The 26,845-nt window shown below is 44.0% G+C and overlaps 1 protein-coding gene and 1 long non-coding RNA gene across 4 annotated transcripts in view; one reads left to right on the top strand and one right to left on the bottom strand.

Moving 5' to 3' along the window:
• The window catches only part of anapc1 (anaphase promoting complex subunit 1), a 41,858-nt gene extending 15,013 nt beyond the window's left edge, over nt 1-26,845 (top strand). The window contains exons 29-55 of one of the 3 annotated variants that reach the window (XM_076160415.1): nt 172-258; nt 469-608; nt 803-921; nt 1,025-1,155; nt 1,741-1,881; nt 2,483-2,635; nt 2,780-2,861; nt 3,182-3,273; nt 3,714-3,848; nt 3,987-4,069; nt 4,462-4,540; nt 4,646-4,720; nt 5,091-5,143; nt 5,320-5,467; nt 5,599-5,792; nt 8,023-8,109; nt 8,442-8,559; nt 10,567-10,644; nt 10,952-11,019; nt 11,219-11,357; nt 11,980-12,066; nt 13,777-13,872; nt 14,059-14,248; nt 15,511-15,642; nt 15,770-17,246; nt 18,908-19,572; nt 25,793-26,845. In XM_076160415.1, the coding sequence (XP_076016530.1) occupies nt 172-258; nt 469-608; nt 803-921; nt 1,025-1,155; nt 1,741-1,881; nt 2,483-2,635; nt 2,780-2,861; nt 3,182-3,273; nt 3,714-3,848; nt 3,987-4,069; nt 4,462-4,540; nt 4,646-4,720; nt 5,091-5,143; nt 5,320-5,467; nt 5,599-5,792; nt 8,023-8,109; nt 8,442-8,559; nt 10,567-10,644; nt 10,952-11,019; nt 11,219-11,357; nt 11,980-12,066; nt 13,777-13,872; nt 14,059-14,248; nt 15,511-15,642; nt 15,770-15,918 (2,856 nt within the window). In that variant the 3' untranslated portion in view covers nt 15,919-17,246; nt 18,908-19,572; nt 25,793-26,845. Of the gene's footprint in view, nt 1-171; nt 259-468; nt 609-802; nt 922-1,024; nt 1,156-1,740; nt 1,882-2,482; nt 2,636-2,779; nt 2,862-3,181; nt 3,274-3,713; nt 3,849-3,986; nt 4,070-4,461; nt 4,541-4,645; nt 4,721-5,090; nt 5,144-5,319; nt 5,492-5,598; nt 5,793-8,022; nt 8,110-8,441; nt 8,560-10,566; nt 10,645-10,951; nt 11,020-11,218; nt 11,358-11,979; nt 12,067-13,776; nt 13,873-14,058; nt 14,249-14,393; nt 14,693-15,510; nt 15,643-15,769; nt 18,538-18,907; nt 19,573-25,792 lie in introns of those variants that run through there. The other 2 variants (XM_076160414.1, XM_076160416.1) reach the window with 2 other exon arrangements.
• On the bottom strand, nt 8,456-12,398 carry LOC143008591 (uncharacterized). Its single transcript, XR_012964611.1, has 3 exons — nt 12,105-12,398; nt 8,664-8,732; nt 8,456-8,538 (listed from the first exon to the last, which is right to left on the bottom strand). It is a non-coding gene; the product is annotated as an uncharacterized LOC143008591 (long non-coding RNA).

Here is a 26,845-nt window from a genome sequence, read left to right as displayed (position 1 = left end):
ATGAATGAGATGAAGACGCATAATCAGCAAGCAGCAGTGCCTGTGCTATGCATGAGGCAGGAACTCAAATCAATTTAAGCAAATATAGCATCTGTAGGTTTACCTTGAATATTGTCGATGCACGTGTGTCACACTGTGTCACACAAATTTGCGTGTATTGTGTGTCTGCAGTCTGTAGGTACAGGCTTGTCCTTAGATACTCCTGCCACCACAGAAGCAGATGAGGAGGAGGATGGGATGTCGGACATAATCCAGGAGGTAAGAGACTTGTTAAACTGTACCTCCTGAATTTTTGGGGATGTCAATATTTTTCTCACTATATTATTCACACAGAGGTTTGGTGAATATGATGCTTTTGTTTCCACATCCACCCTGCAGTATATTCATGCAGTTCATCATAATTACACCGGGCGCTGCTAGTACAGCTTTCTGTTTGTTGATGTTGCTCTATCCTCTCTTCCTCTCCAGGTAACAGGGCTGATCTGGAGTCAAGATCTGCGGGTCCAGGAGGTCAGAAGACTCCTGCAGAGCTCCAGGCCGGTCCGGGTCAGTGTTGTCCAACTCCCAGAGGTGTCTGACCACGAGTATATAGAGGAGAAAGAGAACAAGTGAGTATTGTATTCAGACTGCGGCGGTATGCATTTACAAGCCAAATATAGATGTATTTGTTTCTCTAAAAACATTGTTTTCACTTGCTTGCCATTCTCTACAGTCAGATGTCAGATATAGCAAGTGTATTTTCCCTTTTCCTTTTTTATTTATTTCTTCTTGTTTGTTTTCTCTCTCTCTCTCACTTTTCCAGGCTGCTGCAGTTGTGTCAGAGGACCATGGCTCTACCTGTTGGCCGCGGCCTCTTCACTCTTTTCTCTTACCACCCTGTACCGACTGAACCATTGCCCGTTCCAAAACTCAACCTGACAGGTGAACACCCGTCAACTCACAACCCTGCCCCAACGTCAACCATTTTTGTCCAAATGTATGGTAGGACTTACTTAAACTGCCTCTGTGTCTTCTTGTTCCTCAGGCCGTGCCCCTCCCAGGAACACCATGGTAGATCTGAACAGTGGGAACATTGACGTTCCTCCCAACATGACAAGCTGGCCCAGCTTCCATAATGGAGTCGCTGCTGGACTCAAAATAGCTCCTGCTTCACAGGTCAGTGTGACAACACGGCTTCATTTCCACGCCACTAGCCAGTCTGCTTTTGGTTATATGTCCCAGCAGTGAGGCAGTTATGTTTGCAGGTACAGCCCCTTTACAGTCGGTATGTTTACAGGCACTTCAAAACTTTGATTACACTTCTGATTGAGGCAATGAATCCTTTTTTTTTTTCTTTTTTTTTTTTTTTTAAACATCCTGTTTACACCTTAATGTGATTGACACAGACACATATTGACGTATGCTAACTTTGAGTAACTGACCTAGATTATGTGATTCGGGGTATGAGACCCACATGCGTTTCTTCAAATGGCAGACTCACCACCATACATGTGATTACATAACAAATCATTGACTCTATGAGAAAAACAGAATTCTATGACTGCGTGCATGTACTGTATACAGCAGAATTAATCTGCCTGTTAGTCTGTTAATTGTATTTTTGCCTTTTATCACAGGAATACAATAGTCTTCAGTATTGAGTTCATGTTAACCTACCTATAGGTAGATATGTATCTTGTATGACTAAACATGTGTTAGATTGATATGATCTACTTGGCCTAAAAGCTTCTCTTGTTTTAGGTGGATTCAGCCTGGATAGCCTACAACAAACCAAAGAGCCCAGAGCTGGCTAATGAGTATGCAGGCTTCCTTATGGCCCTGGGTCTCAATGGACACCTCACCAAGCTGGCCACACTCAACATACATGACTACCTCACTAAGGTATACAAACAGTCTGTATGTCTCACACAAACTTGAATTAAACACCAATTTGGGGTTTTGTACTTTTGCACAACATGCGGTTACAGAATGGCAGGAAAGGAAAACAAATAAGAATTGAAATACAGCAAACAGACGTGTATACACAATGATTCACACACAAACACACACACACACCTTTCTCTGAATGAGTGAGAATGAGCGCATTGAGGTTGCATTGCCTTGACTTGACTTGTATCATAGCCAGTCAGTGAGTCAATGTGAAACTCATCTCCCTGAGAACTTTATAACAAGGCTTTCTTCCAACTTTCAGGTGAGAAAATCAACAGGATGCTGCAAGCTTAATCTTCTTCAATTGAAATATATAAAGTTTGCATTAAAAATGTGGCTTATGAAGAGAGACAATGAGGAATCGATTCCTCACTTTATTCAGAATGAGCAATATTTGCATTCATGGCACTGTTCTTTGGATTAAAGTGTCTCCCAAACAGGATGTACTGTGTGCTCATTGGTCAACACCAGTGGGACCTCATACTTGGCCCAAACTAAACAATTAATTGTCCCAAATGCTTGCAGAGGTGTAATGTCTCCATTCTTCCTACAGGGCCATGAGATGACCAGTATTGGGCTCCTCCTGGGCGTCTCCTCAGCCAAACTTGGCACCATGGACATGTCAATCACCCGGCTCCTTAGCATACATATCCCTGCCTTGCTCCCACCCACATCTACTGAGCTGGACGTACCACATAATGTACAGGTGAGTGTGTGTCTGTCTGCAAAGCTGATTGTATCTTGATGCTTTAAGACAGCACTGATATAATATTTGAAATGATAGACTTTTAATGATATATTGACAGATGTTTGATTTTGACGTAGTTATTTCATTCTCTGTTCTATGCAGGTTGCTGCAGTAATTGGTATTGGACTGGTATACCAAGGAACAGGACACAGACACAATGCAGAAGTGTTGCTGTCTGAGATAGGTGTGTGTGTGTGTGTGTGTGTGTGTGTGTGTGTGTGTGTGTGTGTCTGTGTGTGTCTGTGTGTGTGTGTGTGTGTGTGTGTGAGATGAAGAAGCAAACAATTAAATATAGCTGTAAAAAGCTCTCAGTCAGAGTTCAAAGGTCCAGCTTTATTAGCATAGAAGTGCTTGACCCTAAAAAGCATGTCTGGCACTTTGGACAAGATGCAAAAGACAGTCATTGCAATGTCAAAGGCCAGGAGTAATGGTGAAGAGCACAGAGTGATGAATTGTCTACTTCATTACCGTGTGTGTGTGTGTGTGTTGGTGTGCTTCTTTCAGGTCGGCCGCCTGGTCCAGAGATGGAGTACTGTACAGACAGAGAGTCCTACTCACTCGCTGCTGGACTGGCCCTGGGCATGGTCTGCTTGGGGGTGAGACATATTTAGACACACACACACACACTTAAAGAAAAAGTAGAGGATTTTTTTCATATAGTCAATCATAGTATATGGTTTTCTACAAGTCACCTCTGTGTGTTTGATGGATGTCATGTGTTGGCCTACTGTGGGGAGGGAGAGGTGACGTCCTTGTTACAAATTACTGTAAGCCAGGGTGGGGTCATGCAATACAATGCAGTGTGTTCACAGGCAATTAGCATACTGGCCTCCAGGTGCTCTTCCTACCTATTAATGAAATCAAATGCTCCCACAAGCTCATAATGAGCTCCTTGTCTTTGGTCTCGCTTGTTCTTTTTTGATCACCTTGACGACAATATCCCCCTGTCCTCCTTCTTTCTCTCCTTCTACTCCCTCCCTCCCTTCCTACCCTGCTTCCTTTCATTATTCTCTCTCTTCTCCATCTCCTCCTATAGCACGGCAGTAACTTGATTGGAATGACCGACCTGAATGTCCCCGAGCAGCTGTATCAGTACATGGTGGGGGGCCACAGACGAGCACAGGCCGGGGCCAACCGGGAGAGACACAAGTCCCCCAGCTACCAAATTAAGGTAGATGAACCTGCTCCTGAACCAGCTGTTGCTACCTAAATGTCGAACTCAAACGCGTTAACACTGTGATAGTTGATCTGTTACTGCAAACTCATCAGCCACCTAACACTATCCCAACACTATCAATGGTTGTTCCAGGAGGGTGACACCATCAATGTAGACGTGACGTGTCCAGGGGCAACGTTAGCCCTCGCCATGATCTACCTCAAGACCAACAACAGGTAAGAACTCAAAAACACACGCAGTGTTTCTAAAGAGCACAAGTGATAACAAACATACCTGAGCAGCAATGATATCTAGTCATATTAGAATTGCATTACACATTTTAACTGTAGCTGTAAGCCTGAGCTGAGAAAGCATAACTGTGTCTGTCACCCAATGTTCTACACGTCAACGTTAAGCAGCACATCCTAACCTGCTTGACTGAAAATAGCTCCATACTTCCTGTAGTCCTATTGTGTCATTACACTACAGACAAATGTATTTCTTCCAGCTTTCTGCTATTGGCAATTAGTCTCCTCCAGGCTCATCCGGTGCTGTCTCCTTATTGGGTGATAGTGTGCCGAAGGACAGTGTTAACACCTCCTTGTCGCTTCCTGGTTCTATCCCTTAGGTCGATTGCTGATTGGCTGAAAGCTCCAGACACCATGTTCCTGCTGGATTTCATCAAGCCTGAGTTTCTGCTGCTGCGGGTTAGTTTGGCAATGAGTGTGTATGTGTGTGACATTCATATTACATGCCTGTCTTGCTATTTCCTCCCCCTCTCCATGTTCACTGTGCTCTTACCCCCCCCTCAGACTCTTGCCAGGTGTATTATCATGTGGGATGACATTCTCCCTAGTACTGAGTGGGTCAAGAGTAATGTTCCTCAGGTGAGAAAATACACACACACACACAAACACACACACACAGTATCATTGAGCTGACATTTTGAGCTTGTAATACTGCAGACCTGCTGATGAGTCACTATGACTATGAGTACATGTAATGGGTTTATAACCAAGTTTGTTTTGTTTGTTTTGTCTCTGGAGTTTTAAATTAGGGTTCAGATTTAACTCTTTCAGTTCAACAATTCCTAAGCTTGATGTGTCACAGAAATTCACTCCCTGACTGTTTTATGTAATTAAATGGTTAGAAATGCACAAAATGACCGGTAAGATAACATTGTTATGTAAATAAACAAAGACTACAATTAAATCCTCAACGCTTGCTGTCTGACACAACTTTCTCTTCTCTGTTCAGATAATGAGGGTCAATATTGCCTCTTCAGATGATGTTAACATTGAGACACTGGCGTAAGTATTTAGTCCAAAATCTTTTAATTTAATTTTACACATTCTGGGTCAAAATTAGATTATTTAAGCTCATCAATCAAAAGCTTTATAATTGCACATTCTCCAGTAGTGTTAGTAATGTTCTTTCTACAGTGTCCCAGCATGACTGATTACAAAGCAACACTTGTTTCCCTCAGCCAAGCTCATGACTACATCATTGCTGGAGCCTGCATGGCGGTGGGTTTCCGCTTTGCCGGCTCTGCCAACTCTGATGCCTTCGACTGCCTATACAAGTTTGCCAGGAGCTTCATGAAAATCATGGTGCTGTCTGCTACAGCTGCCGTGGTAAGTGCGAGTGTTCGTTCACATGTGAGTCTTGCAAAATGTTGGCCTTCAAAATTTCAGAAGTAATGAAAAGTCACTAAGAATTGCAGTAGGGTACAAATGTCAGTGTCTTTGTTGTGTTCCTTGTACAGACCGGATACTACAACGTGCAGACGGGCCTGTCAATGGTTCTGCTGGCTCTGTCCATGGTCATGGCGGGCACTGGGAACCTACAGGTGCTGCAGCTCTGCCGCTTCCTCCACAAGCGAACCAGTGGTGAGATGAACTATGGCTTCCACATGGCTCATCACATGGCTCTGGGCCTGCTCTTCCTCGGAGGGGGGAGGTGAGACACAAACACACACACAGCTACCATGCAATGATTTACTCAAGTTTGCTTACTTACTTTACTTGTTAGTTCTTAAATTACATTACATTACATTACAATCATTTGGCAGACGCTTTTATCCAAAGCGACTTACATTACATTACCACCCTTCGCAGAGGGGGGAGCAATTGAGGGTTCGACACACTTGAAAGGCAAAGTAGTAGAAACATTTTTTAATGAGTTGGCGGTTTGGTAGTATATTTATACCCATACAACATGCATATTACCATGGAGATGCCCTATAGCAAGGCACTAGGCCCCCAATTGTCCAATTTTAGCCACATGGGTGCCTACAGAAGAGTCCTGGTTTGAAGGCAAGTTGTTGGTTGAAAAATGCAGTGTGTCAACCTTGCTGGGTTGAATGAAAATGAAAACTCACCCACAGATGTTCACTTTGTAGACGACGACAGGCATTATATTCTATGTATAGCAAGCCTGTCATGTGGCATGTTGACTGTATTGCCAACGCTCACACAAATACACACAGGTCTGTTTTGAGTGCATAATGAATGACATTCACACACAAACAGATACAAACCAAGACCTGGTTGTTCCAACCACCGACCTTGGTGTGTGTATTTTTCAGAGAAACAATAGCTCTCACTCTCTCATTTGATGTTGCAGATGTCTCCCCACCTACAGCTGTAACCAGATGAACTTTATATTTCTTCAGGTCACGTTTTATTTTAGAGCAGCCAGCTGGAAACCCACACGACTACAACGCCAACAGTGGCATGTACAGTCGTGTAGTTTGATATAGGGACAGATGAATAGATGAGTGCATTCGTAGCACAGGGTCTGCTCGAGATCAGACTCATGGCGTCTCATTGTTTTCGTCTTTCATTCATTCTCTCCTTCTGCTCGTCACTCACCCACTCTCTCACCTGCTTATGTTGAAAATCTCTATTCACATTTCACTTTCCACGCATTTATCACTATTTTCCATTCATTCATTCATTCTTATTCAGTTTCTTGCCATTAATTTCTCCTGACCTTGCTTTTTTTGAACAGTTCCTCTCACACACCCCTTTTCTGTTAGTCAGTTAGTTTCTCTTCCCATGTATTCTGCTTTTTCAGCAGTAAAATTAACTGGAAGTTTAAGATAGCAACAGTAAATGGCAGATGGCTCATACTGAACGCAGCTGTTTTTCATTTTTAAAATATATGAAGTTTAAGTTAATTGTTGAGGAATGTGGATAAATCTGTGGTGGAGCTTTGAAGCCTAACTCTTAAATTAGACAATAATGTTTCTGTTATTTATTTAATTTCCTTATTATTTTATATATATATTGAATATTTACTCTAGGCTGTCAGTTTGCCTTACCCATAGCTAACAAGTTTTTGCCACATTCCTCCTCTTGTTTTGTGACCACATTTACAGACTGAGTATATATTTTCAGCCTTGACGTTGAACTTCAGGGGGAAAATAGTAATTTTTAGCGCGACGTGATTCCTAAATGAGCCGCATCTGCCCCCAGCAGCCATCAACCAGCACCTCAGCTGACCCCTATTTAATGCTCTTGCATGTAACCTTACATCTCCAAGCAGCCTTTATTGTCTGACCCAACTTATAATGGCTCAATTAGTTACAAGTACTTAACTGCCAACTGTTGTGTTTAAGAGGCTGTGATGATGATACCTGCGCTGCAACACACGCATGGCTTTACCAAAGAGAACAGGCGGCAGTGTTTATCGTTTATTATTTTAGACCAATGCTCTGACCAAGGTGTTACATGCTGTGTTTTGTATGTATTAAGTGTGTGTAGTAAGGACACAATTTGAGACATTTCTGCTGTCGCTGTTTGGGTTTACGCTGTCATTTTTAAGTACCCATTTAACCCCCCCACCACCCCGCACTGTGGGACTTAGTGTTGAGTGTAATTTTCTGACGAGAAGTGGCCTGTTATATTGCATGTGTCAGTAGTGAGAGTACAATGACGTACTTAAAGTATTTGTGTGTGACTCAGGGCAAGGCAGATTTATTTATACAGCCCAGTTCAAACACAAAGGCAATTCAAAGTACTTCACATGAGATCAAATGCCTTAAAACAACTTTTAAAAGACTGTAAGAACAAAAAAGCAGCATCAAACTGTCAAGGCTGCTTTCAGCCAGATTCAGTTTCTTAGAAGAAACTTAGCCTGAAGGATCTATTTGTTTTGGTGTGTTAATGTTGTCCTCTGATCTTAGGTACACGCTGAGCACCTCCAATTCTGCCATCGCTGCCCTTCTGTGTGCCCTGTATCCACACTTCCCTGCTCACAGCACTGACAACCGGTGAGACCACCCACACACACACACAACACACATATAATTAAAACCTCCAGGAGGTTTGTCTAGATATATGAAGCCTTACTACGATTATGTAGAAAAGGATGTCGTCGAGTGTATGTTCTTTGACGAGAAGTCTGTTTCCTACTGGCTGACCCTCACGGGCTACAATGCCGAATAATCAATTGCATGCAAGTTTAAGTTGTTTGTTGTTGTGTAACTGATGAATTGTGACAGCCCTGATAAGCATGTAAGGTACATGTCAGTATTTAACTAAAGGCTTAAGTACTGTGTCTGTACAGTGTGTAACACAGGCCGTATGTATGTCTTCACTGCAGTTACCACCTGCAGGCCCTGCGGCACCTGGCGGTCCTGGCTGCAGAGCCACGTCTGCTCGTGCCCGTGGATGTGGACTCACTTAAGCCCTGCTATGCCCTGTTAGAGGTCACATACAAGGTGAGCTCCTAAACATAAGACTGCCTGAAACATCAGCCTGATCAGGAACAGTGCCTAGTAACAGTAAAACAACAGGTTGCACTGGGCAGCATTGTTTTACTCACTGTTTTGTTCTACAGATGTTCCACATGTTCTTGTGAGATTGGCCGTAGCTGTCACTTCCTCTTGATAAGCTGTATAGACACACACACACAATCACGTACTTGCAAACACAACTAGCAGAGTACAAAATGTGCTGGTTTCAGTTCTTTTTGAAGTGTAAAGAAAAAATATCCCTCCTCCAAAGTACCACATTGTGCATGTCAGCACTACATGACTGAGGCTTCCTCCAGCTCACAGTTGTGACACAGTGAGGTGTCATTTCTCTGGCTTGTTCAAAACATCCAGCCAAAGCCAAAAGAGATGTTTATCAAACTCTCAGTACACGGCACCCTCTATGAAATACAGCTTTAATTTTTCATAGCAATTTAAACTAATGAACTGGAAGTGCACTCAGACTGATTGAGTGCAAGTGTGTGCAAAATTTGGTTACTATAATGGTTATTATATCGCCAACATCAGGCTAGAAAACTAAATATATGATAGCAAAGGTCCTCACCCTAACACTGATCAACCTGCCCAATTTCATCCAAATCACTTTTCAACTGTCCAAGTTATTGGTGTGACAGACAGACAGACAGACGGACGCCAGAAATTACAATACACCAGCTCAGCAGCATGAGGATGTAATTAAGACGTTTAAAGCAGAACAAAACACAAACTTGTAATCGGTTTCATCCTTTCTGCCTGCAGTAAATGTTTTTTTTCAGTAACAGTGTTGTTCCCTTCATGGTTCCTCTACAAAGACACGTGGCAGCCACAAATGAGCCGTCGCGTGTGTTCACTGGCATTCATGTCTCTCGCATATTTCACAGGGCGTCCGTGCCCAATGTCCCAACTAAAAAGAGAGAAAAACCTTGAAGTCGTGCAGTTCTGCTTCCTCTTTGATCTGCCCGTGAACTACAGAGGCTCTGCGGTGCCGTCTGTGTTGGTTCATACTTCCGGTGTTGCTTGACCTCAAGGCAGACTACAGTGCACTCAGTCGTTCTGTCCGTAATTTTGTCATTTGGTTCAGGAAGAAGCTGTCACATCCATTCCCACGTGAAGCCTAAACCGGGCACAAGCTGACAGCAGGTTCTTTGTACTATTAGAGACACTAGAGAAGCAGTTAAAACAAATCACCACACTCATTTCATTCTTTCTCCTCAGAGAATGATGTGAAATTGTGTCCCATAGTTTCTCTGCTGTCGTTTTCACGAGCCTGTCTTAAGCTCTGAAACATTTATACTGTATTTTCCACCCTGGCTTCATTGCTTTGTCATTAAAGTTGAACCTATACTGTAATTGTGTCTTTAGTGATGCAGTAAATAACTCCAACGTCTTGGGAGCAGCAATTCCTTTATCTCCTCCTGTCGGATTTTGTTACTGCTCTGTAAATACGAAGCTATTTTTGGGGCTCCTTTGCTTCTCCTGTTACTTGTGCAAATCTGCCGTTTCTCCCTCTCGATGACATTTGAACACTGGTCTTGGCCAGTGTTAATGTTAAATTCAGACCCAAAGACCCTGTTCTTGCTTGACACGTCAAAGGTAAACCTGGATCTGATCACTTCCTGATAAAATCTTTGGTTGTCACTGTTAATAACAGGTTATTGAGTCTTTTGTACGCTGTATAAAATCCCTGCAGGGCTTTGGAAAGTTTGTAAGCCCCAGCATGTTACGGCATTCGTTAGTGTTCACGCTTATTTTAGTCTTTTTCATTTGATCTCCTTAAATTCAAGGAAATGCACTCACACTGATGTTTATTTTCTTGTGAAAGAAGTGAGTGCAAGTGTGTGCAAAATTGGTTTGGTTTGCCAATTTCTGGGTAGCTCTGAAGTTGATAGGATCTTGCGACCTTGTGTTGTGTTGTAAGCACATAGAGTATGTACAAATAGTCCCACAATAACACTGTCTTGAATGTGTTTTCAGCCGACGCAGTGGTATGAGGAGACGATGGTGGAACTGATGGCTCCCACCATGCTTCCTGAGCTGCACCTCCTCAAACGGGTAAAGCTTAAGCACAGACTTCAGAGCCCTGCATTAACTGAAATCCCTTCTCAACTTTTACCAAACACAGAAGTGCCCCCCTAATCTTTCCTCAGTGTCCTCACCAGATAAATCTTGATTTCTTCTATCATACAAAGCTGCAAAGAGAGAGTAAAAGAGATTGCTCAACTCTCTTTCCCTGCATCCAGTCGAAACAGAAACCTTGACATGAGTGTTGTGGAAGTAGAAATGATCTATTTGTATCTCAAACATGGTCTATTTTTATATTTGTTGTTTCAATATAACATTTGAAGTTTTGTGGTTGCAGGTAAAGGTGAAGGGGCCTCGATATTGGGAATTGACCATAGATCTCAGCAGGGAAACACAGCACCTGAAGTAAGTATGATGGAAACATGACATGTTGTGAACTTCTCAAAATAGAGGCTCAATGTGTTTGAGACCAAATATAGGCACCTAATTGTGCTCCTTCCATCCTTCAGAAGCTTTATAATGGGACTCCAGACTGAAGCTCTTATATCACGCTTTGATCTGAATGATTTAAAAGACAGTTTATCTCTGTCCGTCTGTCCCTCAGGTCCATACTGACCAAAGATGGAGTGTTGTATGTGAAACTGAGGGCCGGCCAGCTGCCCTACAAAGACGACCCTCAGGGCTGGAAGAGTCTGATGGCCTCTACCGTCAACCACAGCAACTCTGGAGTCAGGTCCTTCAAGGTAAAGATACAACAGACACAAGGATTGCTGTATTGGCCAAGACGCCATTATAGCTGTCGTTACTATCTGGAGCCCAAATGAAACTGTATCTCAGGAATATTGCCTGCCTGCCTGCCTGCCTTTTTAATAGTTGCACTTGAAACAAGTCGACACATCTTAGAAATGAGTCTGCAGGGTCCTCAGATATAAATAGTTGTGACTGGAATTGCTTGGGCCCTGCTCCCGAGTGGCAGGTAGCGACCAGTCTTGGCAGGTTGTCCCCCGCAGGTTGAGCAGACAGTTGTGTGTTTGACAGATTATTACTGGTTCCCTGATGGCCTCAGTGTACACCGTCACTACACCCGCAGGTCTGGTGGAAAATAAAAGCACATCATTCATTTCACTCTCCAGTCGTCGTTTCTCCTCTCGTCCCTCCCTCGTCCTTCCTCGCGCCTAATCCTCCCCTCATTTTCTTCCATCCTTCCTTCCTTTGCTAGCATTTTCCTCTTTCAGGTTCTCCCGTGTATCCGTTTTATTTCCAGTCGTTCCAATGAATTTGTATTTCTGAGCAAAAGTTCTGTACTCTTCTGTGACTGCCCTCGCCATTCTGTTCATCTGCCTAAAGACTCGTTTCTGTTTGCAGCCTGATGCCATCTCTACCTTCACCTCTGAGCCTGCGTTGGTCTCCTTTGCTGAACTCTTCTGTAAAACCTCTGAAGGAATGAAACACGTGAGTATAGCACAGAAACAATCTGAAGCCATTCTTACCCCATTGTGCTCCTTTCATCTCCAGTTTTATCATCGTCTGTTCCTGGAATAGAGTAATGAGGCGTGAGATCCTGTGATTGCTTTAACGGACCACATGCAATCGTGTCTTCAGTCGATGCCGCCAATAAGTAACATTGTGCTGTAATAGAATTTTCAGTCTTGGCTCACACAATTGACTCACTAACCAGGTCCCCTCTGGGTGAAAGCATGAATTCCTAAGAGGTTTAGTCAGGGCAAGAAAATATCAGTACAATACTTTGAAGTCTAAAGTCAAACACGCCGTGTGCTCAGCCAGCCAGCCAGTCAGGCAGAAGAAACACAAATGAAAGCAAAAATATAAAGTTTACCTGCACCTCGTATATCTGCAAGTAATAATGTGTCCCGATTCAGGATATGGTGTTTATAAGAACTCTCGTATGCAAGTCACAAATATTCTTATTTGTGTGAGAGAGAAAAAAATTACATTGTGGATATTAAATCTTAAACAAACAGGAAACAGGAAGCAGTATTTGTACGCCTCATCTGTCCTTGCAAAGATCACATCATAGGGATAACACTCACGTCTCCAACAGCCAGAGGAGGGAACCCATTTCACTGTTAATGCCACTCACATGCATCCACTTCATCATTCACTCCCAGCATGAAAGAACATTTTAATGTGTATGTAAGCACATTAAATGATGAAATAATATAATATTGTACTAAAATCATGAAGCTGCAATTTGGAGTTAAACCTCAATTTGTTGTTGTTTGATTTGTCGCCTATACTTCTTTAACATGGCAGCTTGTGTGGGCTTTAAAACTGATTTTATAGATTGCCCTTCATGACTAATGCTTAATCCACTTGCTAATCACTTGAATCTCACTTCCTCATGCCAAAGGAAAGGTTGCGTCATCACAGCTTCGGGTTAATTGGTTGGATTGTGTCTGGATCGTTGTTTTCCGCTCGCACCGTGAAATGGAAACAAATTCGTCATTTTCTACCGTAAAGTTCTGTAATTGGATTCAACAATAACAGGAGGAGATTTCCTTGCTGTTTATGTATTTTTTTTTTATCAAACTTTCTTCCTCCTCCTTTTTCTATTCCTCACTGTATTTGTATTTGAAATGAGGGTGTTGAGTTTCCTGGTGGTTAATTGCGTAAACTGTGACTGTCTGGCGTTTTAATTTGGTGTGAAATATCTCCATGTTCATCTCGGCGTGTATCTGAGTACACAGACTGCATACTGTCTGAATCTATACTGTCTGAGTCACAGGCCTTAAAAGTTTGTCGGAATAAATGTAAATATATTAGTTCTGACCACAGCAGACGGCAAATTGGAGTTCCTTAGTTTTTACAATTCAAACTTTCCAAATCATTTACAGTCCTTGAATTTTAAATGCCATATTAGACTGCGGATATGACGCCCAAACATCAAATAACCAGGGTGTTAAAATAAATACAAATTCACCAGAGGCTTTGCATTTGAACTATACAGTGGTGTGAGTTTAGCTTTATGGGATATACAAAGAAATGACTGAGAAACATGAATCGGATGCATTAATGAATGAAGGAGACAAAAGAGGACAACGAGCTGATAAACTAAACTTGTGACTTACTCCTGGAATTCTCACCATTCAATTTATGTTAACACACATTCAGTCACTCAGCCTGTGTTGTGTGTGTGTGCAGAGAGAAGATACTTTGATGTTGTTCTCGGCCATGCTGTATGAATGTGTAACACAGGAATGCCCAGAGATGCTGCCCACATACATCGCGATTGAGCAGGTAACACACACACACATACACACACACACACACACACACACACACACACCATCCGGACTGTTTTGTCACTGCTTCAACTTTTGTGTTAAAGTTCGTTCTATCAAATCAAGCATATTTATTGAATGTAAACATCAGTGTCAGACGTGTGGAGGTTCTGTACCGTGCGGTGTTGCTGTTGTCTCCCAGGTGGTGGGTGCTCTGCGTAGGGGCGACCTGCTCCAGACCTTCCCCCTGTGGCAGATGCGTCTGGTGGGAGACCTGTGGGACAGCAGGGTGCTGAGGGGGCCGGTCAGGCGTCACGTGGCCCTGCTCACCTCAGAGTTTCTGCCCTTCATGAAGAACAAAGTGGATGCAGCAATGGACAGCTGGCTTACAGGTGAGAGAGGGAGACGGTGTGAGGGACTGACCACTGTTGGATTAGTTGCCATGGTCCCCATTTATGGTCCCCTGGTTGGAGAAACCATTAAGATTAAGATTTGAGTGAAAAGTCTCAGCCTGACAAAGAACTCAACTTAATTTAGCAAACAACATGGTCTCTCCTCTGAAGCAAACCTCAGGCCAAACCCTACATCTCTGCCCCACTAGTGGTAAGGACCTGACAACGGTTGTCATTTAATTTCGTATCCGCACTTCTGCAACACTATTGCATCACACAACAGTAAATGTCAATATCTAACTACAAAAACAGTCAAATCCACGTGAGTTAACTGTACACAAGCATCACAGAATAGTCAGATCTCTGCCTTTGCTCTGTATAAAACATCACATTATCTAACAACACTTTATACTGAACCTTGCTAGCTTTCTACATACTTCGTCTTGGTGTCTCCACCTTTACCAGATGACACAAAGAAGCATTGGGCACTGTTGCACCTGCATGTGTGGGAAGTTTGTTAGTGCCGACTGGTTTGCCGGATACATTACAGCGAGGATGTGTTTGGACTTGTCTTCCAGTAAAGGGTGTTGTGTCATGGTTCACAAGTTAAACAGTGTGTGTGTGTACACCCAAACAAACGCACATTCCATTTGTTACGTGTGCACACACACTCACACACACACACGGGCGTGGGAAACAGGTGATGTGGTTGGACCAGACCTGGATCATGTAAATACCTGAATCAGGCCTTTACTTTCATGTTTGTGAGGCTTTTCTTCTTCTCTGTCAGACTCTTCAAAGTCAAAACCTCACTAACCTGACATCAAGCAGCAGCAGGTTTATTGTTTTGTTTAATGTAGAAATGAATGAGATGTTTCTGGTATGTTTGGATCGATACCTTTCCCTTTGTTGTTTGTTTCCAATCTGCTGGACTCTTCTTTGTGTCATTTGTTTGTCTTAGGTCAGGTCCTGCTTTGAATTTGTTCCTGGAAAATTCCTGGAATTTCACTTGGTGTATTCATGGACATGGGCAAATCAGGGAATGGGAAACAGACATGGCAAAGCTTATTTTGCATCATAAGCATGAGCTATGATCCTGTTTGCTTACACTGTCTTATGTACAATCAGAAATGATCTGGAACCGTTTGTGTCTTGAATTTGGTTACATTTGGCTTAAAGGTTTCACCAGAAGCCAGATGTCTACATTTACATTTCATCGTAGAGGAAAAGCATTCTGATTCTCTCTTTGCTTCCCTCTCTAGAAAACAGTTCCCTGTTGAGGTCCTACATGAGGGGTGAGCCCCTTTGTAAGGACGCCCAGTCCATGATGTTGGCCTGTTTCCTGGTGTACCGCTCCATCCCCTGCCTCAGGAACACACACACTCAGTTGGAAGGTGAGACATCGGCACATGAATTTCAGTTTCCGCATATTTATATGGTGAAGTCCGGGAAAGCATTGAATGGACAATGTAACCTTTTCAGTGTTTATAGTTTGTGTATTTTTGGTCTCTTTTATTGCAGGCTGCAGTTCATTGGGGGATTTATTGTCTCGTAGCAGCCATTTGGGCATTCCTCTCAGAGACCTGCTCAGGCTGCTCCCCGTCCTGCTGAGCTCTGCCACCGGCCCTCACGCCCTGCTTGGCTTCCCTCAACACGCTAACTTATGCTGACGATGGGCACCACGTGAGCCACCGCCTGCACGGCCCGGCAGCGCTGAGTCCTAACCGCAGAGTCTGAGACGCTCCTGTAGTCTGAGAGGACCTGCTACAAATACCGAGAACAGCAACGAACTCGAGCCAGTAAGAGGATGCACAAGTGCTCCGCATTCTGACCTTTGCTTCTTTTTCTTTCTGCACAAAATGACACACACACACACACTAACACGTCAAACAGCTCCTCCCCGTCTAACTTCTCGTGTCTCGGTTCTACGTGTTTGTAAGTATCATTTTCAGACATCAGTCATCTTTAAAATTGTGCTCCCTGCGTGCACACAACAGAATAAGATGAGAGGGAAGACCCTTTTTAGATCACGCACAGTTCTGCAAATTTGGGTATTTCTGAAGTTGTGTGGCCCGAGCCTGGCAGAAGGGAGGGAAGCCACTGTGCCAAATATAACGCCACTGCACCACAGATGTAGGCTATGTGCGAGTCTTATTGAGAGGAAAAACCGATCCCAGACTGCTGCTGCTGCGTCGTCACCGATCTCACAGTTTCCTTCCTGGTTCGCTCTCGGCACAGAGAGCGTATACACCAGCATCCGGTGTATGTACAATGTTGCTACTCCAATGTTTGATATATTGTAATTAAATAAATAAATTTGGATTTGTGGCCTTGACAAGTGAATGATTTTTGGCCTTACTAGAAAAGTGTCTCCATCAATCGGCCTTTAAAGTTTGAGACAAATTGTTAGTCGATTCAAAACAAATGACCATCAGACAGATATCTCCGATGTTGTCCACTTTGCCAGCATCTTTCCATTCATGCACATGTGCAATCATGCGCTCCATGTGTGGTTATATTTTCCAACAAAAATGGAATGTGGCTCATGTTCAGCAGCCCAGGATTGTGGGAGTTTCCTCACAGCACATGACCGCAGCATAACTGAACAATGTCTGATGATAGAAATCTCACATCGTCATCATCAAAATGTAATGGACTCTCTTCCTTTGCTCCAGCTGCCTTTCTGTCCTGACAGATTCCAGGCATAACTCTTACTTTTTTTAAATGCATAAGTACTTTAATGTGTTAAGTTATTACAGGAACACGAGTGTTGGAGTGTGTGAAACGTGTGGGAGGATGTGCAGCCCGTGCTCAGGGTGTTGGGATGGCTCTTAGATCATTCCTAACCAACAGCTCTGAGAACATTCCACAGCAAATGAAAAACATCCCAACAAACAAGTGGCGCACACCCTCCTGACAGAAGTAGAGCGTGTAGATCAGCGCTCCGCTCTCACATCTAGATCCGCCCGTCTGCTACGGAGGCGACGCCATTCCCAAGGTAACGACTTCCACATTAAAATGTGCGGCGCGGCCTTGAAGCTTGTATTCCAAGAAACTTGACTTTGACATTGAGCAATGACATCATGAACGCACGAGTCAACTGTAAAGTGTCCTTTCTATTTCTTCCAAGTCTGTTACTCCTCATTCTTCTAGTCAGGGCGGACAAAAAGGAGGATTTGTAGCTTCTAATGAGCTCTGAAGTCACTCGCCCATTCAAGATAGAACACACAGTTTGAGCAAGTAACATTCAGTTCATCATCTTGAAAAAGGCCCAATACTTTAAACACGTAGAATCTTTTGTGGTTGACATTTGGGGGTTCCTTTTCGTATGACAGTAAATACAGGAAAGTATTTGTGACACATTATCTTCCGCTTTCTAAATCCTCCAGTGTCTCCTCTTGCCAAGGACACACTGAATAGACAACATGCCAACCTGCCACCTGGTTATAATCAGGACACATTATCTAGGCAACCTAACCTTCGCTATTCGCTGCGTCCAGTTCCCTGGAAACATGCCGGATGAGATAAGTGTCTCTATAAACATTCCACAGAAATCTTCCAAAACAGCAACCGGTAACATGTGAGTCCTCTGCCAGCAGGACACGGGACAGACAGACAGCATGTGGGGAGTCTCGCCGTGTCTTTAAAATCATCACAGTGGGTTTTAATAGGCTCCGTCTCTTCCCTCAGGCCCAATGAAATGAGTGCTTTCCTTTATGTACTGCACAGTAAATATGAAACCACTACTGCCATGTGTCTGCTGCTGTAGTGCCATTGAGCCATGTGACTGCACCTTCAGCTCAACGCCATCTGCAGAAAACAGCAGAAATTCATCTTTAACAGCTAAATTCAGGGCAGAATCCAAGTGAGGTCTATGAATCAATCGATTTGTCGCCACGACGCTTTACTCCACATATTGATTTGATGTGGAATAATACCACATCAGATCAATAAGACCTATTCAAAACACGCCGAAGCTGCCGGTTCACCTCCATGCAAACTAGAAGTAAATCATCAGATGCACAGCAACATGCAGCCAAAGCACTTGCAAACCGAGGTGCCGCAGAATGAAAGCAGGAAGTAGAAGTGGTCCTGTCTGTGTGTGTGTGTGTGTGTGTGTGTGTGTGCATATGCGTGTTTGTGCGATGAAAAAGCAACAATTGGTGGATCCAGATAATGATCTTTTCTAGTTCCCACAGGCTGCTGAGTTAGTTAGTTGACAGAAACACCTGGGAGTCTTTCATTGGGTGTGCGGATCCATTAAGTGTTTGAAAGAGCTCACACACACACACACACACACACACACACACACACACACACACACACACACACATTGGATACATGCATTTGAACATGCATGTCAGCTGATCAAACCTATGGTGGTTAGTGGATCTGGCTTTCTAAGGAACTGCTGCTTTCGACACAGATGAGCCTTCCCCTTTTTTTACTCTGGCTAAGTGACAACAAAGGCCGTCGCCGAGCCCTCGCTGCTCTACAGAGCTGGATCGCGGTGCTGCTGACGTCTCAAAACCACCGACAAAACGCACAAACTCATTTCCATTCATCTCCGGCGTAGATTTGACTGGATTTCCATTCAGGGTTGTGAGTAAGATGAGTTAGGTTCTGGTTTACAGAGACTCTTTGGCTTCGTCCTTTCAGATCCTTAAATGTCGGCATGTACACAACGGTTGTCGACTCTCTGACTGTCCCTTTGTGTTGACGTCACGCACCAAACTCAAAGTCTCAAGTTCAAACAAGGCAACTGAAAATTATGTTTTCCTGATTGTTTCATCTGAGGCCTAAAAGGTAAATATAAGGAGGTTTGGTCACATGGAAGTATGCAGAGACCTCAACTCAAGCTGCTTTGTACTTTCTGCCTCAGGGAAACGTTCCCAAGTGTGCATCTGCCTTGCACGTCAACAAAGACGATGAACCCTCTCCAGTCCCAAGGCCGCTGGTGGCTCGGTCTGCTTGACTTCCTTGTAAACACGGATAGCAGTGTTTACACTCAGATGAAGGATACTCTCTCTGTGTGCACTCAGTCATACTGCTGATGCAGAAGCTGAATGTTTCCATTGTTGGAATCGCTGCGCGTCATCATCTGTAAGCACTTAATGCTTTAAAGAATGTGAGAGACGATCAGAATGTCAGTGTGTTCTGTGCGAGACTGAAGTGGAGTCTGAGCTCAGAAACCAACCCTGGTTACTGTTCTGTCTGTCTGCCTGCCTGTCTGTCTGTCTGTCTGTCTGTCTGTCTGTCTGTCTGTCTGTCTGTCTGTCTGTCTGTCTGTCTGTCTGTCTGTCTGTCTGCCTGTCTGTCTGTCTGTGTTGAGCCTGTGGGAAAAAGCCCTGTTGTGTTTGTTTCCACAATAAACCACTCTTAGTGTGTCACACAGAACACACCCTCCGACTCTGTGGTTTCTCACGTTCTGGAGGACACAAAGTATTCCAGTGTGTATTATTCTATCACACACTGAGCAAAGTACACACTCACAGCAGGCAGACAAGCAGACAAGCCCCACATTTCCCATCCTAAGACAGACTGGCGAAATTCTAGAGCCAGATGTGTCCGTGATGTATATGCACAACATGAATGCATGTCCTACTTGACACATAAGCTGCTATTGACGACGGGCGTTCCACAGGAGCTTGCGCAACATGTGATTCACAGCAGGAATACACAAGCTTTGCATGCATGAGATTCCTCGAAAGTCACGCAGCAACTTCTCAAGTGAAAGAGCTGCAACTAAAGCCTAGATTAGGAACAATAGTTTGTCTTCACATGGAAAAGTCAAAGCAATAAGAAGCGCAGGAACTTGATGTATGAGTTTGACTAATCCAAAGTGAGGCCGAGTCTGATTCCTCAGCCACGTCCCTCTCCTCTGACGTCCAAGCCGGGGTTCTTCACCTGAGCTGAAGCTTCATCAAATCTCATGTGTCCACATCTTTTGCATTTCCACAGAAATTGCAGCAATCAAACAGGAACCTTCTCACATGGTGGTGTAAGAAGAAGCTGGCTGGGTTCACTTCAGGATCTCTAAATAGAGAAGTGTGCTTCCGCTTGAGGAAGTCCTGAGGTCCAACCTTTTGAGACATCGCCATGGAACAAATACTGGCCAAGGTTGCCAGTTCAAATCCTGCAGGCCGGATAGAGACACATGTTTGTGTATTAATAGCGTTTTGGTGCGTTTCATCCTGCAATTCATCCCAGACAAAGGCACGATTCCTGCTTCGCCCTTTTTGAAAGCATCTTTACTTTTAGACACATCTAAGACTTTGGCACAGTGCTGCACATATGGAACACGATTGGCTTCTTGCAGATAACATTGTTTGATTCTGGACTCCCAGACGGGTGGAGTCAAACACAAACACAACCAAACCCTCCTGCTGAGAAGATTGTCTGGGACGTTCAAATACTTGGTAAGATTTTACATCATAACAGACAACAAACAGCAACTACAGCTTCTGTTCATGTGTTTACCTGCACATTGATCTATGAAGTTATGAAGAGCAGCTGTTTAAATGAAGTGAGTGAAGTTGAAGCTTGCTGGTTCATTCATGAAGCTTCCCCGTGCTCAGCGGGGAGGGAGGGAGGGAGGGAGGGAAGCTCTGACATGACGTGGGTGTGACCAAATATACAAAAAGTTTCACTCTGCACCACTGAGACACACTGGAGCTCAGTATGAATGGAGGCGCTGCTGCAGAAGACATGAACCTGAGTAAGGGGACAGAAGTGACGCTCACCAAGCGCACACTTTACGACAGAAGGAGGCAAAGATGCGCACATGACGGCTGCGCTGGAGACAGACGCGCAAAGTGTGCGGCTCCCCGCGGGTGATGTCGGGTAAGTCCGTCACTTCACTCTCATAAATGAATTAAACCTGTGACAAACTTTCCACTTCACAGCAGCAACAGCGACTCCGAATGAGGAAGCGCAGCGGCAGAACCGTAAATGTGATCAAACACTACAGGCAACAGGCAACGATTCTTCAATTCTTTTGCAATTCTACCAAGGAGAGAGAGAGAGAGAGAGAGGGGGAGAGAGAGAGAGATAGTGTGTGTGTGTGAGAGAGAGATAGGGTGTGTGAGAGAGACACACACACAGAGAGGGAGAGAGAGAGGGAGAGAGAGGGGTAGAGAGAAAAAAAGGGAGAGCGAGAGAGCTGCAGAGTCGCTTGGTTCAGGGCCGTGCAGTTCGCGTAATGGGCGGTTTGTGCAGAGATAAAGGAAGTGTGCGGTGTTAGACACAGATAGTAACCCGTTCTTCCTCTTCCTTATATAGTTTAAAGTTATTGAATGACTCGACCAGAAACGGCTCTTCTTTTTTTTTTAAACTTGGTTGCGCCCATTCCGCCTCTTTCTCGCTGTTTGCGCCTTTATTGCGCATAAACGAGCACCGACAGTCAGCGCCGACTTGTGTGGTCTTGACTGATCTTTTTATGGATCGCTCTTATCAGTAAAGCGTCACCTCCTCAAACGCCTCTTAGGCCGGGCGTCATCAAGCTGCTCCAAGGTGCGGCGTTCAGGTGCTGTCGGATATGTTCAGTTTGAGGTAGAGGTCAGGTTTTTTTATGCGTTATTTTTAGGCCATTCTGCTTCTTTTTCTTATATTTTTATTTTAAATTCCTTTATAAACAACTTAAATCTCCTTAACCCTAAAACGTTGAAACTTGTGTTACAGAGAGGAATGATGCAATCTTAAGAGGGTTTCCTCAAAACTATTAAATGAACCAAAGGAGCAGGAATACACACATGCAGTGATCACCTCCATCTACTTGAGGCTCTGCAGATTAAGTGAAGTACAAACACTTTTAAAGTATCTTTAATAGCTACGGAGCTCCATCCAGAACAGCTCAGCTATTAATATTTAAGAAACTAACAAACGAATCATTCAAGTTTTCAGCTCTACGACTTCTTGTTTGCTAATATTTCCACTTTCTGAAAGCGTATGAGTGCAGTTTCCTCTAATGCAGACTTTCAGTCTTCAACACGTACGGCCACATTATAACACAGTTACTTCACTCTGATATTTCCCTCCACCTGTCATCGTGTCACCGCCTCATTTCTGCACCATTAGGAGTCATTTGCCCTGAAGATGAAACGTGCCTGTTGGGACGGTGTGTGAGAGTTTCATAATGACTAACGTGGGGTTTGCCACTCCCTCTTTCCTCCATTCATGTGGCCGGAGAGTGAGAGCTGTAGAGCTGTAGACCCCGGATATGAGCTGAATATTGATTGAGTGATTAGAGTTTGAGGAAGCGAGTGTGTGTGTGTGTGTGTGAGAGAGAGGGAGTGAGTGCAGTGTGTGTGAGACAGGGAGGAAGACACAGTTCGTGTGAAACAGGACCAAAGGGGAAATGCATGTGTATGAAAATGATAAGGGAGGAGTGTGTTTGCATGTTATATTTGTATAACATTCATTTGAAAAAGGCTTATGTTGAGAGCAAGCACTCTCTCTCTCTCTCTCTCTCTCTCTCTCTCTCTCTCTCTCTCTCTCTCTCTCTCTCTCTCTCTCTCTCTCTCTCTCTCTCTCTCTCTCTGTGTGTGTGCACTACAGAGAACAGACAGGGATCAATTCTAATTATCTGAGGAATCCAAAGTAAACAAACTGAATTTGATTCTCTGGTTTTTGGCCTGACAGAACCTGACAGGTCCCATTGCACAATACCAAGAGTCGGGACATCTGTGACCTTTGTCGACCTCTAAGGGCACTAAGTAGGAATTGCACACAGCTATGTTGGCTTCTACTTTCTGGTGATATTCACACAGTCGAAATCTAAGATAATCATGCCACATACTGGAGGCTTTTTACAATCTTTTCCACTTTTTGAGCTTGTGCCCCACCAGTAGGAGGCAGTAATACTCCAAAGCAGTGTCTGGGAAATCAATCAGCTGTCTACTTAATCACTCTGTGAGCCTTTGAGTGAAGCATTAATCAGCCTCTTTGTGCTTAAATCAATAAACCCATCAGACCCTTTCTGTTTACCCGGAATCAGATTAACCTTGCTGCTTCATATTTCACATTTCTTGTGTCTATTTGCTCTCCCGAAAGACAATAAACCCTCCAGGGGGTCTTTGCCCTGGTGAAGTCACATTGTTCGTCTAACCACGGTAAAGAATGCTGTCTCCAGTGTCACTGAGGTATTCAGCCGCTGTGCAGTGAGCCGGTGAGTCAAAGCAGGAAGCGGCTGATTACTCTGTGTCCAGCTCCTGTGTGGACAAATTCAGGGAAATGTATGCAATAGATGTTGCTATGGAGATAGAGGCGGAAGGAGAGCGAAAGATGAGATTACAAAGGGCGTGAGGTTCAAGTTCACCTTCAGAGTCATTTATTAGAAGCAAATGAAATTCAGGTTGGAGTGGCTTTGTAACATGGAGGTCATTTATAATCAGCTGGAGTCTCACAGGGCTTTAGAGAAACAGAAGAAATAACGGAACAAACAACAGAGAAAGTGACAAAGGAGGAAGCCAAGAACTTATCAAGCTTACCCACCACTACAATCAACACATTAAATCGATTATTGGCCCCACAGTCTGAGTATGTACATACACAAGGACTTTGATTACTCCATTAGTCAATAATGGTTTGTAGGGTTAGAGACAGTTCCAGATCTTCAACAAGACCTGTAACTGTGAGACCAAACCAAACGACATCAGTGTGATCACTTTCACTTTAGGAGAGGAGGCGACATCTTTATGCTCTTCACCTTCATGCTGGAGTGACGAATGCAAACCGCAGCCAGATCAGCTAAATGAAAGCAACACGTCGTGGCTGTTTGTGCTTTCACCTACACTGCAGCCCGTATTTAGCATTCCTGAGTGTGTGACAGTCCTGCGTCACACTGTAGCACTTCCTCCTCTGTTACCTTTAATACCTCAGAGTTACATAATACTGTCAGGCAAAGGATACTTCCTGAAATGTCAAAATTGAGGAACAAACGTAATGTGAGCTTTCTGTCAGTTCTCTTTAGCTACAGAGAAACCAGCTCCATCCACTCAGACAGCAGGAGCACCTTTTCTACCCGGCAACAGCATGAGTTCGGCGTGACTACAGTGTGTGTGTGTGTGTGTGCGTGTGCGTGTGCGTGTGCGTGTGCGTGTGTGTTTCTTTAATTTTCAAGTTTGGTTATGAGAAACGGCACTTTTTCCAGAAAGAGGCATCAAATTAAACTTATACACCATCGGCAAACAAGTGAGAGCATCGTTTCCTCATAGAGGCGTGGGCCAATAGGATGCTTTATTATCGCAGAATCTGGCAACGCAGCTCAAGATAAACGTGGTCACTGATATGGAGGCTGCAGTAAAATGACAACAACAGCTTTAAGTTTCAGTCTTTAGTAGGTGATCTTCTCCTCAAAGTAGTTGATCTTTGAATCAAACCCACAGCACCCAAAGGTGTTTGTGCTGGTGACAGGTGCTGGTTTACACTCAGGGCCACTGGTTTCCAGTAAGACGCACCTACAGAAAGTGTAACAGCTCTTGTGTAGCCACAACTGAAGGCTTAACGCTCTGGCACTGTTTTAGTAACTAACGGCTGCCACGAGTTCACCTTGACTCCACTACAGTGGGGTTTTTAGTCAGAGTTACTGGTTTCCAGTAAAGACCTGCACACAGCAGAGGAAGTGGTGATGGTGGCAGAGCTTGAAACTCAATCAGATAACAAAGAAAAGAGGGTTTCATTTGTTGGTTGCGTTTCTTTTCATGTATACTATTTTTTCCCCCAAATTTAATTTTTTTAACAGTTTAAAAAAAAGGTCAGATAACACACTTATATGATATCTAAGATCAGCAGTTAATGTCTGTATGGTTTAATGTTTAAACAATAATCTCTGCTATCTACTGTATTAAGCACACGATACCTTCTGAATGGATGTTGCGTCATTGTGAAATATATGAGCATACAGCGCCACTCAGTGGCATAATACCGGCATAACACTTAGTGGAGGTTCCAAACTTCCTGCTTTTCACTTCCGCCGTCTGCAGTCAGCTGACGCGGTAAATGTGTTTGAGCTTTGACATGTTTAAACCCTGAGCATAAAAAGATTAAACACTTCAACTGCTTCAAAGAACATTAAAGACAAATATAAAAAACTGCTGAGGTAGGGAGTCAAACCCAAAACCCTCCAGCATTAATGTGATACAAGTTTGATTATTTTGTAGATGTTTAGCATTCACTTCGCAGGTCCACGGGCCTTTGAATGGACGAATCCATGGATCCAACGACAAATATCCCCAGAATACTACAGGAAACAAAAATGGACTAAAGGCCCTGTTTCAAGTTTTGACCAGCAGAGGACAGTGTTTCCCACTTCATGCCTCCCTCTCTGTTAAGATGCTGCTTGTGCTCTGCGTGTTTCTGCCCTGCAGCACATCAGCAGTGGATTCCTTCAATCTGTCATGTCTGAGGGCAGAATAAACCTGGTATGAAGCCCCGCCTCCCTCAGGGACAGGAGATATTGATTGGTTGCTGGGTGTCAGCTGGCAGTATTGATCAGCAGACAATGGAGGAGAGCAGTGAGAAGCATCTCAGGTTTGGTTCACACAGGAGTGTGTGTGTGTGTGTGTGTGTGTGTGTGTGTGTGTGTGTGTGTGTGTGTGTGTGTGTGTCTGTGTGTGTGTGTGTGTGTGTGTGTGTGTGTGTGTGTGTGTGCGTGTGTGCGTGCGTGCGTGCGTGCGTGCGTGCGTGCGTGCGTGCGTGCGTGTGGAGGAAAACTCGGGGTTTAATGAACTCCAAACATTTTCCATGGCTGTTCCACAGTTTCCCCATTGTATGATGAGGAAACGGAAGCACGACTCTGGAATTCAACTTGAAGAATCTGAAACTTGTAAGATTGACAAACACCAAGCACTTCCTGTCATTTTTGGTTTAGCTGTACTAAACTAAACTTTTTATTTTCATCGGATAAGCAGATGTTATTTGATTAATATGATACGAGAAGGGATTTCAGTGACTACAGAAACCTGGAAAAACAAGTTTTAAAGGTAATAATATGAACGTGAACAGAACAAGCAAGTGAGTTTACTGAGTTTTTATTTGAAAAATAACTTAGTTGAAATGCTGCGCTCTGATTGGCTGATTGATGAGTAACTCCTGGAACATCACATTGATGAATGTACCAGAGTGGGACGAGTCTGAGTCAGCACTGCACCCTGTATGGAGCAGAAGACGTCCCACCTTCACCGCGTCAACCTTAGTGGCCACACACTCAGGCATTAATCATATTGAGAAAACACACACACTTTCTCTCACCCACACACATATGACCACACAAACCATGGAACACACACGTAGAAGCACACAAACACATTTTTTCCCACATTATTTAAAGTAATAAAACACAGACTACACACACACACACTCACACACCACTCATGTCTTTTCTGGGGGGGGGCAGTGTGTGTGTGTGTGCTCTGGGCCGCCCCCGCCTGGCCCGTGTGTCTCGGCTGGCTAATCATAAACACAATAGCGGCTCAGTCTACCACCTGGGAATCGGGTGTTGTTTAGGCTGATCCCGTGGTGAGTCAGTTCCTCTGCTGCCTGTGAGTCACGGCCCAGACCAAACCAAACCGGACTGTCAGGGTGGATGGAAAAGGAAGA

Source organism: Genypterus blacodes, unplaced genomic scaffold, assembly GCF_046128005.1.
Source record: "Genypterus blacodes isolate CSIRO-AG114 ecotype Tasmania unplaced genomic scaffold, CSIRO-AGI_Gbla_v1 ptg000105l_1, whole genome shotgun sequence".
In the NCBI taxonomy this organism is placed as follows: Eukaryota; Metazoa; Chordata; class Actinopteri; order Ophidiiformes; family Ophidiidae; genus Genypterus; species Genypterus blacodes.
The sequence above is the reverse complement of the archived record's forward strand: the minus strand, read 5'-3'. Positions and strand labels throughout refer to the sequence as shown.